Source organism: Ambystoma mexicanum, chromosome 11, assembly GCF_040938575.1.
Source record: "Ambystoma mexicanum isolate Mex_15411 chromosome 11, UKY_AmexF1_1, whole genome shotgun sequence".
NCBI lineage: Eukaryota > Metazoa > Chordata > Amphibia > Caudata > Ambystomatidae > Ambystoma > Ambystoma mexicanum.
This window is the reverse complement of record NC_090934.1, coordinates 573,486,951-573,502,977: the sequence shown is the minus strand read 5'-3', so window position 1 is coordinate 573,502,977 and position 16,027 is coordinate 573,486,951. Positions and strand designations below refer to the sequence as shown.

The 16,027-nt window shown below is 46.2% G+C and overlaps 1 protein-coding gene across 15 annotated transcripts in view; it reads left to right on the top strand.

Moving 5' to 3' along the window:
- The window catches only part of PPFIA1 (PTPRF interacting protein alpha 1), a 1,842,515-nt gene that overhangs the window by 1,500,639 nt on the left and 325,849 nt on the right, over positions 1 to 16,027 (top strand). For all 15 annotated transcript variants that reach the window (XM_069623437.1, XM_069623430.1, XM_069623431.1 and 12 more), the window contains one exon: positions 3,295 to 3,470. In XM_069623437.1, coding sequence (XP_069479538.1) covers positions 3,295 to 3,470 — 176 coding nt within the window. The remainder of the gene's footprint in view (positions 1 to 3,294; positions 3,471 to 16,027) is intronic.

Sequence of the window (16,027 nt, the reverse complement as noted above, 5' to 3'; positions counted from 1 at the left end):
TGGTGGTGTCTTTTTTTGTAACATTTGGCTAATCCAGGGCTCCCGATTGGGACCATTAAAGGATAGTTGGCAGCGCTTTCCATCTTCAAGTGCACCTCGGTGGAGGTATCTTAGTTTTTAAAATGCCATTGATTGTACAATTCCTTAAGGTGCCTATAAAAGACATTGTGTGGCAACCACTTGGTCTACCATTCACACTGCCTGGGTTAATCCTCTAGCCAGGAAGGAGGATTTGGGAAAGCAGTCTTCTGCTCGATCCATGACAAATCTTGAAACTGAAAATTCTTACCACCTCCTCCAAAACCTGACACTGCTTTGGGAGTCTATCATAAGATGAGGAATATGTGGGAGGACACAATCCATTTGAAGAACAAGTTGCTTTCCCCTGGTAACGTTCTTTTGACTGGATGTTCCTCCCCTACGTATTCCTCATTGCACCTCCCAGCCTACCCTGCTGTAGAATTTCCAGGCATTACACTTTACGCTCCGAGTCTGGTACTGTCCAGGGTTCACTGATGCTGTTAATTCTGCATGAGGAAGGCTTAAAAACAGAACTGAAGCCAATGGGCGCGCCGCGTGCTATATATACCAACGATGACGTTGACTTTGAGATGGAAGCCCTCGAGGGACATTGAGTCGGCTGCATCGACGCACACAGTGCCTTCGGACGAAAAACATTTCCAGAGCAGCTGACGCTGGAAGATGATACATAATAAAATGAGGAACATGTGGAGGAACTTCCAGTCAAAAGAACGTTACCAGGGGTAAGTAACGTGTTCTTCTATTTGGAATGTGATCCTTTTCCGATTTCTTGGTGGCCATGCCCGCAGGGTTTTCTTTTTCTCAAAAAAAGAACCATGGCCACGCACAGAGCATGTTGGGGGCTTCTGGATGTCTCCCTTTTCAATAATTTAGCAGGTAGCATAGTTGCCTTTGTAGCATGCTATGATGTATTAAAGGCACCAGAGAACTGGTTAACTGCCCGTGGTTTCTGGGTCATAGCAATCGGTGTAGCCTTTCAGGCGCCCATTAAGGCTATAATACTGCTTGCAAGTCTATTCCAAGCATATGAACCGACAAAAGATCTCATGTTTAACAGGACACATGTCCATATGTTATATTATGGTAGGTGATATTTGAATAGCGCCTAAAGCCATTGGTGTGACCCCAAAGTACTGTGGTGGATGCACACCCTTTTGAAGACCATAGTCTGTGTTAACTTGTAATAAAAGGATTAGTTGAATGCATGCAAAGGAAGCAAAGAATGGCTAGGTCTCTAGCAGCAGCAGCCCATATTGCAAAGGTGTGTGCAAGGGTGCTGCCAGTCTGTGAACTGCTGGTCCAAATTTTTCATGCAACTCGGCTGTATTCCATGGGTCGCAGCACACGATGGTCAGGTGAAGTAGGTCTGAAGCTTTAGATTGACATGCGGCAGGGATCGCAGAGGCATGGGTAGGAGCACTGTGATGGAGTCTGTGATAACAGGACTGAACTGTTTTTCGTAGGATTCTGCTCTTGTTGCATCACAGCCGAGAGGCACGGCTAAGTAAAACACTTGTCAAACCTTAAAAGTACCTGAATACAGTACAGGGCTTTTCTGCACTTAGTGTTTGTGGCTGCCTGACTCTAGCGTACAAAACGGTGAGAGAAAAATGCCTGTGTGGCAAAATTTCACAGTTGCAGGATTCGAGGTAGCAAAACCTATATTGGGAAAACTCCAGGGGCAACATGCAATAGAGGCAAAATATCACATTGGCGAGATTCAAAGTAGCAAACCTATATTGGAAAATACTCTGGGAGACAACATAAAAGTGTGGCAAAATAGCACAGATTTGAATCGAGATTCAAAGTAGCAAGCTTATAGTAGGGCTACTGCAAGAGGCAGAATGCATGTGTGGCCACTCTAGAGCTGCTCACGGTAAGAACTCGACAAGACAGTTTACAAGTGGCAGAGTGTAGAAAGGCATGTGAAGCTGGAAGTGTAGTCTGCAGTTATCGGAGAGTAGACGCTAACTGTGTGAAGCAAGATGTGTTGCAAGCAAGCTAAAGGGGGGAGCAGATGGAGCCATCTAGGTAGCGGAGTATCAAAGAGGCTGATGGTTACATTAGTGGTTGGGTTCATTGGCATAGTGGTGGGACAAGTGGAGTGCCTGATTGCCTCTGTACATCATCTACGAGGGGTACAATTGGCATCTTACCTTAAAGTGGCTGTTGATGGCGTTCAAGATGTCCCGTAGGCAGGGTCCAAGAAGAGTACAGTTCAGGGTCTCGTGATCCCAGGCAGCACCAAACGGGGCCTGTGGTGGGGCTGGCAGGAGGTAGGTGGGAAGGTGTTGCACAGAAGGGATATCGATCTCTGGAGGTCAGAGGATGGGAGGGGTGCTATGGGGTGGTATAAAGGACAGAGGCATTGTATCACAAGTAGCTGGCGTCCTTGCTCCAGCGGGGTCGGAAGCAGAAGAGCGTCCTCTCTTTTCTTTGGCCTTTGTTTGGTGCTGCTGTTCCGGGTCTCGTGACCGCCAGCTGCACCAATCGGGGCCTATGGTGGGCAGGCAGACGAGGGTCCAGGAGGAGGGTGAGAAGGGGAGGCACAGATGGGATATCGACCCCTGGAGGTCTGGTGTTGGGAGGGGGGTCTATAAGTGGTCCAAAGGCCTTGACTCACCTGTGGCGTGGCCCTTGCACCAGCGAGGTGGGAAGCAAAAGACTGCCCATGTGTAATATTAGTCCAGCCTTGTTGTGTTTCATAGATTCGCAAGCGGGCCCCCTCGCCCAAGCCCCTTTTTTTTTTATAAAGCTCATAGTGTCCTCCCATGAATGCTTCAAACATCTGAAGATGGCTTATGGGGGGACCATACCCACCTCAGTGGCTGCTGGACAGAGGGTCCAAAATGAAGTGGGAGGGCTACTCATGAGTACATTTCTGTTTCCAACTGCTGGTTTTAAAGGTGGTACTGAGAATTACCAACCTAACTGGATTTTCAAAACAGTCTGTGGAACGTATGAATGCTGAAAACTATAGTTGCAGGTAAATACATTTTTTGTAATATAATAAAAGATCAAGGACAGGCACCATCCATTTGTATGGAGAAAGGAATTGTAAAGCTGGAGCCAGGTGTGTAATCGTGGAAAAGAAAGAGCAAACTTGATATGATTGTGAGCATGGCAGCCATATATGATCTGCAATCCAATTTGTTTTTTTTTACGTGTTATACCATTAAATGTAATCATTTCTTACAAAAAAGTATTCCACCAGCTGCCTTTTTTAACTGACATGCAATTTATTTGTTACAGATGTGCTTGTGTGGAGCAATGACAGAATGATACGCTGGTTGTTATCAATAGGTCTTAAAGAATATGCAAATAATATTTTAGAAAGTGGAGTACATGGAGCACTGGTTGCCTTAGACGAAACGTTTGACTTCAATACATTGGCTCTCTTATTACAAATACCAACTCAGAACACACAGGTAAATATTAAGTTCTCATGATGCACCCTGAACTGTTTTTTCCTTTCAAAATGGGTAGCCCTTGCTTTATGGATTTGAAAGTGGCACAGAATTGTGCACGGATCAGCTTTCTTGCATGTTACTAGCCAACTCTATGCTCCTTCTCCAATCCGTTACTATTTCAACATAACCCCTCCGCCTCAATTCCCTCCCAACCCCACAGACAGAAGAGTGAGATGAGAGATGTTCGGAAGAGAGGTATTGACAAACATTTACACTCTGAATTCTGAATGAGGCAATCCTTCCTAATAAAACGACACGTCAACTCTTTTTTCAGACAACCCGAGCATTGATAAGTATCACCCTTACCCTTTTAGACATTTCCTTGCATGGGACTTGCCCAAGATTAGTGTGCTTTTGAATTTGTCACCCTTCGGGAAAGATACTAGAGCACATTTGTCTCATCTTTTTTTTATTAAAATAGTTTTCAATTTCTTTTTTAAACCTATGTAGTAATGTGTTGGCAGTCTCATGGCATTAATAGACAAATTGTGAGGTGGGAGGCACAACAAAAAGTCAAGAACAGGCGTAATATTGGGGGGCTTGTAGGTAACGTGTGTCAATTAGTAGGAGATACTTCAGGTGCAGCTGGGAAGATCTCGAGGCCACTCGGGATCCAAAATATAGCACACAAAACAAACACCGGACGTTGCCGGCCGGTAACCCTGTGCTGCACTCCCAATTGGATATAATCCCAAAAGTGATTTCACAACCTGGTGGGATTCACAAACTCCTGGAAGGAGCCAGTAGACCCAAACAGTTGGTGCTGTTTAGTTATTTTCAGACAAAAGTACTTCAGACATTTTAAATTTTATCACCAAATTAATGTTAATAAAGCATATCAATGCTCACTTTCCTGTCCACCCGCTTAAAAACAGCCAAGTAACACCAGACTGAACCAAGGCAGGTTAGAACAGGTACAAATAATGTTTATATGTCACACAATCAATTAAATCCACACTGTTTAGTGCACAGTGTGGAATCCAATACAAAAAAAGAACATACAATGGGGCATTTCAAAAACAATAGCACAACTGAGGTGATAATGTGCTCAAATTAACCTCAAAGAATATATAATCATCAAGAAAATCAATTATTTCACATACCTTTTGTTTTGTTCTGAGCAATACAGTACATTCTGCTCAAAAAGTCATCAACATAAGAAAACACTCCTATGTGGTTGTAAGTGCCAACGCGTTTCGGATTGTGCTGATCCATCTTTAGGGCAGGACGTGTTTAACTTTCATAATAAGTTCAAGATAATTCCTCAAGATTTATCCTTAAAGTCGGAGCAAAAGAAATCATTGGTTGCTATCCGGTCTGAAGACCACCTGCTATCCCCAAGCAGTGGAGAAGTGTCGGGTGGTGACTCCACCCGTGAATGTCTAACCTGCCTTGGTTCAGTCTGGTGTTACTTGGCTGTTTTTAAGCGGGTGGACAGGAAAGTGTGAGCATTGATATGCTTTATTAACATTAATTTGGTGATAAAATGTAAAATGTCTAGAGTACTTTTGCCTGAAAATAACTAAACAGCACCAACTGTTTCGGTCTACTGGCTCCTTCCAGGAGTTTGTGAATCCCACCAGGTTGTGAAATCACTTGTGGGATTCTATCCAATTGGGAGTGCAGCACAGGGTTACCAGTCTCATGGCATTCCCAGGATTCCCTTCCTTTTAGACAAAATCGCAAATCCTGATGAGAGAAGTCCTCCCACAATGTTATTGATTTTGCAAACTTGTTTTTTGGTACTTTGCTTGGAGGTTATATATATTGTTTTAAACGAGTAAACATATCCTATCCCAGGGGCCTGCAACTTTTGGCTCCCCAGATCTTTTGGACTACAACTCCAATCAGCCATACCCAGCATATTTAATGGCAAGGGAACATGAAGCCATAGTCCAAAACCCCTGACCTATACTGTATAATGCCAGCACGCCCTCTATACTACCCTGACTCTAGCTGTGCCTTTATTCATGGGGCTAGTGGCTAGCCACCTCTGTGCAACTCCCGGATCTGGTGGACTTTGAGCAGGCCCCAGCGCACATCTTCCTTCGGCTTCCAACAGTACACCGGCTAACGTTTGTGCAACTTTTACTGGCAGCTGCAGTCTAATTAAGAGTAAGTCATTGTTTATATACGATATGTTGTTGTGGCACAGCACCGCCTTGTCCGTTTTGTAGTTCATCTTGACTCTAGGCCATGGGTGGCTCCAACATCTGCTCTGATACCGGTGGCTTCTGCAGGTTCTTTTCATGCCCCTAGTTCGGGAGGGACTGTGTCCTTTACTGAAGCCACCTTTCAGCAGGGCTGCTGTTTACAGGGATAAATCCGCCCTGTCCTCTGTGGCAGTGCATTGTTACATACTCCTACATTCTGTCCCCTTTCCTCCATCCTTGTGGGTATCCCCAGGCATGGAAATTGTACCAGAACCTTCGGCAGAGGAAAAAAAGTGAGCTTCTCCTTTAAATTTAGTGTAGCATGTGGGACAGCCCACTAGCCCCACCATCCGGCACCTCACCACAGTCCCTTTTTCTGCTCTGACGGGAACTGACCTGGCCGCTTGCGTGGGCTTTTTTCTTTTTTGGTGCTACGCGTGCTTCCGGGGGTTCTTTCTTGATTCCCTGGCGCATGTCTGTCGCTGGAGGCTTCACCAGATGCTCCTCATGCAACTGTTCCTTCTCGACTTTGGATCCCCACGCACTCTGTTTGGAGTGCCTGGGGTCTGATCACCGTTGGGATACACGTGCAGCACCCTCGCTCCACGGTTTTTGAAGAATCTCCTTTCTCGCTGGTGGGAGACCTTCCATTCTTCTCCTCCAGGTCATCTCAAGGACGTTGTTGCGGACATCACGCCGCAAAAAGATAGGCCATTTGTTTTCCAAGGCACACCAGCACAGAGACTTAGTCCCTGAGTCGCTGGCTGGGAGGGGTCACTCAGGCCCGTTACCATAGGCGGGCCTGAGGCCGTCAAGGCTATCGGCCCCTGTGCTAAGAGGCCCAGGGGTTCTCCTGGGCCAGTCTCCGAGGGACTTTATGGCTCTGTTTCCACACCGGGGCGCGAGGGGACTTCGGGCTCTGGTTCCAGGCATGGGCCTGAGGCGCAGTTCCATGCTCATATTACCAGTTGTTTACCTGAGTGCAAGGGGCCTTCTGGAGCTTCCTCTGAGGTCAGTTCCGGGCGGGACAGGTTGACTACCAGTCGCACAATGGAGGCATTCTGCCTACGATAGCCCACCTCCGAGGTCAACGCAGGAGTGTCTCAGCTGGGTCATAACAGTTCTTTGGTCCCTACATAAATGTCGTATCCTACACGGGACCCTGGGCCTTCGCGCCTTCTGTTCCAGGAGGGCACACAACCCCACAAAATGGCGGTCAATCACGTGGCAGAACTAGCACGCTCAGCTGCCATTTTAGGCCCGGACTTTAGGCCGCCTGCGGCTCCGTCTGCATCGGAATGGGTCACTCGGCAGGGGGGTGGGAGTGTGGGGGGATGGGGGGGGCAGCCCTCTTTCACCAGGGTTTGGTTCTGGCCTCTACCCAGGCTTTAGGTGACTGGTCGCCCCATAGACTTCTGTACACCAGTCAGCCATTTGGGTACCCCTCGCAGGTCCCTCATCGTACCGAGCCTGACAGGAGGCCCAGCACTTCGGAGAGCCGAACCCCCACACCTTCTCCGGGACCTGGCCAAGCAGCTTGAGAAGAGAGATTTTCTGAGCGCTTCCGACCGCTTATGAAGTTGCAACAGATATTGGTGCTTCTGAAGGACCTCATCAAGGATGTGCTGCCACAGATGTTGCTTCCCAAGTAGCCCCCTCTGGGCCCTCCGCCTCAACCACCAGGGGTCCCAATCCCCCAGTTAGCGGTTCCGCTCCCAGCTCTGCTACCTCCGCTGTCCCTGCCACTTCACTTCCACCTCATCTGCCTCCACAGGTGCCTCCAATGCCCTTCCCCCTCTGTCCCTGCCACTTTCACCTCATCCGCCTCCACAGGTGTCTCCAATGCCAGCCCGAACCCCAATGGGCACTGACCATTGGGGGGGGCCTCTGGTTTCGCCCTCAATGGCCCCCTGACACACCATCTCTGGCACCACAGGATGAGGGGGCCGACTAAGAGGAAGACTAGGCATCTGCCTCGGTCAAGGCTTTCCACGACCGGCTGCAGGGCCTGGCGGAATTCTTTAGGGTTCCACAACCACAACCAGTTCAGCAGGAACCAATGGTACTAACGGACGTCGTAGCTCTTCGAGCAACTAGCCGTTCGGGCATTCCCTTGAAGAAAGACGTCCTTACGCTTGCAAGGAAGGTCTGGGAAAAGCTGAGGGCTGATTCTCAATTGAACAAAAGACTTGATGGGCACTTTAGACAGCTGGAGAGTGAACAGGTGCTGTTGGCTGCTAAACCCCAACCGCACCCTCTGTTGTGGCGTCTAAACCTTCTGGGTCATCTGCTGCTGTCTACTACCAGCTATTTGTCCAGGGAAGACATGTTCTCGGGTCCTTGGGTGAAAGGGCTTACCTCAAAACTGGCCTGCATCTCAGGCAGTCTGACGCCGAAGCGATTATCGCTGCGGCGAACCTGAAGTTGTGGAGGGAAATCCGACTTCCTCCCTAGTCTTCCTCTGGCTAGCCAGGCTGCTTTTAAGGCAGGTTTAGTAGAGGCAAGGACAGTGGAACAGGATCGCCTGGAGTCCGCTGTCTCCCACATCAACACAGCTAGCAGGGTAATGTCTCGGTGTAGAAATGCGGAGCACCGCTTGGCTGCATGGAACCAGGTTTTTGGCTGATGTACAAGACCGGATCCACGCCCTTACCCTATGAAGGCTCTGAATTATTCTACTCGTAGACCGATGACGAACTCACAAAAAAGTAAACTTCCACACAGATGGCTAGGCCTCTGGCTGTCTTAACCAAGCTGGGACCTAAACCTTTTCCCAAAGTGAGGGCAGGTCTGAATCTAAGCCAGTCATTTGGCAGGTTCAAGGGGTTTCAGTTGCAGAGAGGGCAACAACCGGACAGGTTACTGAGCATGCACAGAATTAAACGGCGACGCACTGTGCGCTGTTTCTCCCACTCCCCTACTCCACAAATGTGTCTGACAAATAGGAGTGAGGTGCAGGCCGGGGACCACATTTCTATGGGGGGGGGGCCTGCTTGCCGTGTGCAATTTGAGTTATTTTTTCTTGATTCACTGGATTGCTCAGTGGTGTTGACAGGGTACAGTCTTCCTCTTACTTGAGGGAGATTCAACAGTTTTGGAACAAGCAGGCGGTGGAGCCAGTGCCTCATCCAGATAGGGGCTCTGAATATTATTCCAGGATTTTTGCAGTGCCCAAGAACAATCCAAGAACAACCAAGCGAGCCTGAGGGTAGTTCTGGATATTTCTTTCCTCAATCTTTCACTTCCTCTTGAGCAAATCAGGATAACGCCAGCTCAAATAGCAAAGTCTCTGTGTGCAGAAAATTGGATGTGTTCCTTAGACCTAAAAGATGTGTATCTGCATGGCTCCATCTTCCAGCCGCATCAAACATTTCTGCGGTTCACGATTGTCGCACCCTTTCCAATACAAGGTACTCTCGGTTGGCCTCATTGTGGCCCCTCGTGTGTTCACCAAACTGATGAACGGGTGGCTGGCCATCTTCGGTTTGAGGGCCACCACCTCTACCCTTATCTGGATGACTGGCTGATGAGAGCCAGCTCTCCGGAGGAAACCCTCCTCTCCTGCCAAAGGTTGACGGATGTGCTCCACCAGCTGGGGTTCTCCATCAACCAAAAGAAGTTCCAGCATTACCCCTCGCAGGACTTCTTGTTTCTGGGGGTCAAGTGGGACACATTGGGGCAGATGGTCTTCCCCCATGCCTAACAGGTTATTGCCTTTCTGGAAGGCAATACGCCACTTCTTGTCGAACGCTGCAACCTCCACGTGGTGGTTTCAGCACTTGCAGGGGCTCATGGCCTCTTGTGTTCTAACGATTCAGTACGGCAGACTCGAAATGAGGAGCATTCAACTACATTTAGCATCATCTTGGGACCAGGAAACAGGGTCTCAGTCAAACAAGATGTTCATCCTGCTTACGCTACCTCCCGGATCTTCATTGGTGGCTCCTCAACAACAATTTGTCAGTTGGAGCACCATTCCCTCTGCTGGAGCACTCTCTGGTGGTTAGAACAAATAAGTCCCTCCAGGGTTGGGGAGTGACTTTAAACGGCCATTGCATTCACAATTCGTGGTCCTGGGGCGTGGGGAGGCACAGGGGAGTCCATCTCCCACATAAATCTCCAGGAGCTCAGAGCCATCAGGCTAGCTCTCAGAGCCTTTCTGCCTCTGATCAGGGACAAAGCTGTCTTGAGGACCGACACTTCATTTACAATGTCCTACTTGAAAAAGCATTTTAAAGGGGTGTCACACTCCAGACCAGGACTCTTTATACTGGCCAGGGATGCAGCGCACAATCAAAACGCTTTCAAATTTATGAATTTGGATTCAGCTTTGAGGAGGCAGCTAACCCGCCTCACACCCCCCTTAACGTACACCCTGTGTCGCAATGGACCATGAACCAGGCCGGTGTGTAATAATAGAATATTTATTTATTTTTAATGATTAATAAAATCAAACACATTTTTGTTTGGCAGCAATCACCAGGGGGCGATAATTACACATTAAGATGATAGAATATACTTAGTTTAACCTTCTGGTATAAGATATACAATGCACAATTGAAAGAAAGCTCAATTACGTTTGGGTAGTGCTTTTAAATGGCACCACAGTTAAGCATTCCCCCTGCAACACTCCCTCAAACCCCTGATAACCAAATTGTGGGTGGAGTGGAGTAGCAAGGAGTCGGGTATACTAGGCAAAAATCAGATTAAAAATCCGACCTACCACCCCTGAATGGGAGGCAAAAATCGGATTGAGCTCCCTTGAAAAATGAGCAAAATGGCACTCTGAATTACTTAAGTCATTTTACATGTTATTTTACATGTGCGGTTGAATGAATAAGGCAAGAATGTGTGTGACTGTATCAAAGGAGCATGAAAACTGACAAGCTACAAGGCAAAGTACTGCACAACGGGCATACCGTTTAGAAAATCGACTTTATGAAGGAAAAGCAGTGCAGCAAAATCACACGTGGCAGAATTGCAATTTCTTGACTCTTATGGGTTTAAAACAGCAAAACGGCTTGGAAATTGAGCTAAAAAGACAAAATCGGAATGTGGTTTTAAAGCTAAGGTACAAAGGCACATCACAGGTATGAGATGAAAGTGAAAGGGTAACTCTGGATGGATGACAGTATGGGATTCTTAAAGGGAAAGGAAAAATCTGCTTTTTTAAAAATGAAAGCAGTTTCACAGGCAACTCGGTTTTGTTAGAAAAAGGATTTATTCTACTGCAACTATATTTTTAATGGCTAGATTGTTAAAGAAAGACACGGTACGCAAGGAGGTTACTTGCAAGGTCAGGAAGAAGAAAAAAACGAAAATGAGACTGCGCCCAGTTTTAAGAAAAAAATATTTAATGTGTTGAAGTGCCCTTTATGATGACACGTGTTTCGGTCCCTACGGGCACTCGGCACACGATTACGCGATTCATGAAGTTTCAGGGATCTAACCCGTTAATGGAAGCGGATATTCTCTGCAAAAGCTAAAATAATAGGGGCATTTCGAAAAATAAGAGCCCTGATTTGAGAAAGGTCTATTAAGGGACCGAAACACGTGTCATCTTAAAGGGCACTTCAACACATTAAATATTATTTTCTTAAAACTGGGCGCAGTCTCATTTTCGTTTTTTTCTTCTTCTTAAATACTTTTTGAGTGTTTTTTTTTTGGCTTTACCACTAACCGTTTGAGACGCGACCTTATAGAAAAATCTTTGAAAGCAAATATTTGTCTCTTTTGACAACATACTATATAATTGAAGTGAAACTAAAATGTCGCCATGTCAGACCTGACCGACCTAGCCAAGAATTTTTAAACTTTTCTACTTGCAAGGTCAACCTATCCACGTTGTGTTCAGCTCTGTAGGGGCATTAATTAAATTATTCAAAATAGTACTAAGGATTTACACAAGGACTGAAATGGTTTGGAAAGAATTGCGCTAGCACATGGAGATTAACACAGATTTTCCTAAGGATAGGATACAGAGGATTCTGACAATTTAAGAATTTACTAGGGTATTTATAGGATTTCTATGGGATTGGACATAATACCAGGTAACAAAGCAAGGGATGCAGTTTTGTGGTTACTGGGGAAGGGAAATACTTACAACAAGCACTTTAATGCAATAGTTTGGACAGCCAGCCGGACCTCGGGACAATGGACAAAGATCTGGTCACTTGGGCAACAGGGACACAGTGGGACAACCGGATTCTGGTCTCAGTAGACAGCGGGGCACATCAGCTGGGCAAAGCAGGTAGCTGGGCAAAGCAGGATAATCCCAAAAAGGTTCAGCCGCCTTCTCCCCTTTTTCCCTAAATTATTGGGATTTGTGTAGGGTTTAATTCTGGATTAGAGGTTCAGCCTGGGTGTAAGAGGTTCTGCCTGGATCTGCTCTGAGCTACCCCTGGCACTGGAATCTGGAATCTTGCAGGGTGAAAGTTGGATGTCTGGATCTCTGGATGTTGAGTTGGATTTTGGAATTTTGGATTTTTGAATGTCCTGACTGTATGTCTCCACCTTTATATAGACCGGATGACATCAGAGGATTTTTTACTATGTGGGCAGAACTAAGCTAGACATACCTCCAAATCAGATGGGTCAGCCTGTACTTGTCGCTTCCTCCCTGTAAGCAGATTGTACTGCAGGAAGTGACTCAGTTTTAGTGTGGGTGTTTTTTACAATGTGCTTTGTTCTACCAAAGTTACTTTTGCCAAAATCAGTTATAACACAAAATGCTCATTTTTATAACTGTCACCCTTATAGAAGTTAGGCAAATATCATGTTTCACAAGGAACATTACTGTCCACCTGCCAATTTTGGATGCTGTTTCGTCATTCTGGCAATCTTTCCCCATTTCCATGGAAAAATTTCACCTTAATTTTCTACATATATTATCTACTGGGCATATCATTAATTTTCAAAACCGTACCATGCATGCTTTCCCCAGAAATGACATTTTACTGGCGTTTGCATCCACAACATGTCAGAATAACCTACAATGTCTTATTTTAATGGCGCAAAAATGACATTTAAAACTGTCATCATTTCACATTACTGTTTCTTTAGATTACTGACATAAATGTCATTATATGAACAGTCTTTGAAATCAAATGGACTGGCTTTGTTACCAAATATGGGCAGTCTTTCCAAATAACCCCCACCCTCCCTGGCAAATGTACTTCCCTGAGCAATTTGCTTATGGGGTTGATATAACACCCCTGAGATGCTAGGCAGTTTGAAGCTGAGCAGAGGTGTCGGAGGATTTCACACCTCTGTGCCAGGGCAGTCCATTGTCACATGCTGCAGCAATGTCGCTTCGTCTGACGAAGTCGCCACACGCGGCACCTCAGGGCCATTCATGTGGTAAAGAAACTTCCTTTCCCATGGGGCTGTTACATTTAGAAGTGCCTGCCTTGCAAGAACAGGTTTGGCAGCAATTTCAAGGCTTAGCCATGAGGTTGAAGTTTTTTGTGAGGAGAAAGACAGTACACACAGTACAATTTGTCAGAGTTTTTCCATTGAGCTTGTACAATATCCACTCACTGCTTTGCAGAGCAGTACAACACAAGTTTATTTTTACTTTCCCTGGTCATTTCCAAATGTGATTTTCCTCGCATCTTTATTCTGAACATTTCCATAGCTCTGATCATTTCCTAACACACAGGAATCTGTTCAAAAACAAGGTTTCTTTGAAACTGACATAAGCAAAGGGAGAGAGAGAGCTTCTTGTGAGGTATTTTGCCAGAGTGAATCGCTTGCCTGGAGTGAATTTCTCTATTTTACAGTTTTTACTTGACACACATGCCATTCAGTGAGGAATGCCCTCCTTTGCTGGTGTACAACCTGAAGATAGATGGACATGGATGTGTCTTATCAGCAACCAAACTGTGTAATGTTGAAAAGATGGAAATGGCATCAGTGCGCAGTCATTTTAAACGCAGAACATTTTCTCTTTCAGTGAGAAATCTTGAGCTTTCAGTATAGCAGCGCTGCACCTGGCTGCTTTTGAATTCTGCTTTTGGGTGCATATGAAGAAAATAACTGCAGCAATTCTTGGGGTGTTCTATGTTTCATCTCGCCCCATCTGTGCTCAACAGAGCCAGCGCAGCCATTATTTCTGGTAACTGCTAAATGCAGTTTTGATGCAAGGGAATAAGTGCTCAGTAGGGCCAGCGCAGCCATTCTTCATGCAACTGCTGAAAATTCAATTTGGTGATATAGGGGAAGTTCTTCTGGGCTGGTAAATGTACCCCACAGGGGCCGGGTCGGCAGTGCTCTGTATGGCAGCAGTCTCAATCTGGGAATGGGCGCAGTCACAAGGGATCTGGATCAAAGCGATGCATCTCCCAGGTGACAGCTATACAGAAGCAGACAGGTTGAGCAGATTGGGGTTTAATACATACGTGTGGGAATTCAACAACAGTTCCTTATTTGCTCTATTTCTGAGGTGGGGTATCCCGAACCTCAACTGGTTTGCCTCTCCACAGAATTCCAAATGCCTCCTTTTTGCCTTATGGGCAGGGCAGGGTCAAGGCTCTTTGGGGGATGCATTCCATCTGTGTTGGGACAACTGCATTTGCTACGTGAATGTGGTGTTAACAGCCTTGCAGCGTAAGCCTTTTGAGCCGATTGCTTCAGCCGATATCAAGTGGGTAACATTCAAGACAGTTCTACTGGTGGGGCTCACCTCTAAGCGTAGGGTTAGTGAGCTATAGGCGCTGTCATCATGTGAGCCGTTCATGGTGTTTCACAATGATGAGGTGATTCTGAAGACTCATCCCAAATTGCTGCCCAATCTGGTCCCACCCTTTCATATAAATAAGCAGATCTGTATGCCAGTGTTCTTTCCTAATCCGCAGTCAAATGCGGAAAAAGCGCTCAATTTCTTGGATCTGCAAGTTTTACCTCTGCCAGTCAAAGCAATTCTAAAGGTTGGAGGCGCTGTTCGTCACGTTTGGTGGCTCTGCCCGGGGCACCCAAGCATCCAAGGTTTCATCTCCCATTGGATGGTTCTGACCATTTCAGAGGCCTATGCGGCCACACGCAAAAAAGTGCCCCCAGGTATCAATGCGCATGCATTAAGGGCCAAAGCAACTGCAGTAGCTTTCCAAAGGCACACCTCCTGGGAGGTGATCCACAAGACTGCTGCTTGGGCCATGCGTCATTGTTCTGCAAACGGTACTCTCTGGACACTAGTTCCAGGAGGGATGCAGCCAGTTCTCAGGAACCTCTTTGCCTCCAGTTAAATTGTCAGCTCCATCCAGTTCTCTTGCTTTTGGTGGAATCTCCCACGTGGATGGAGGAAAGGGGATGGGACGTAGGAGTAATAAGTTACTCGATGTAGTGTCTAGAGTACTCATTGTCCTATGTCACCTTTCCTCCATACATCCCACCCTCCGTCCCCTGCTAGTATGCCAGAAGCTAAAATAACAGCCAGGTTTACTAGCGTCCGATGTGTCAAAAGGGAACTGAGGTGTGAGGCACAGTTGGGCTGGGCTAGTGGGTGGTCCCACGCCCCTGCGCGCTATACTAAATGTAAAGGGAATTCTCATTTTCTTTCGCTGCCAAAGTTTCCGATACCGTCCCCATGCCTAGGGACGCCCACAAGAATGGAGGAAAGGGGACTTAGGACTATGAGTACTCTAGTCACTACGGTGAATAACATATTTATAGGGTATTTTTTTGGGTCCCACCTGCACTAGCACCCGGGCAGGCTGACGCGCTGCTAGGTGACTGCATTTTACTGCCCAGGCAGCCCCTGCAGAATATATTTAATGTAAATAGAACACACGTTTGCGAAACAAAATGTGTGCATTGCTCTTCATCTCTATAAATGTACCTTTCCTGAAACATGTGTAAGCCATTGTTGAATATAATTTTTTTTCTTTTGCGCAGCCATGTTACACAAATGACCAGGTACTTGTGTTGTAATATTCACTGTCATTGTTGTAATGTACAATTTCATTGCAACAGTTCATAAGCAAAATGTTCAAATAAGTGTTCTTTTTTTCACAACCCCATTAAATACTAATTAACAAACCGCATACAATTGCGCAGGAAATCCAACCCTGTACTTTAAAATGCACTAGCCATTATACTTATTGAATTAACCTCCATTACTAATTGCTGAATACAAAGAAAGATGCAGCATTTCCCTGTGTTCTATTTTGCATGACAATTTAAATGGACAAATGTAGGTAAATACAGCTGGAGCCAATTATCTTTGAAAATCATTTCCCAGGGCAATGAGGTTCAAATTTCCACCATCTGGTACAATAAAGGCCTATCAATGAGTATATCTATTAAGCTGAGCTGGGCACACTGATGAGTAATCCAGAGCACATATCCAGCGAACAAATAAATACA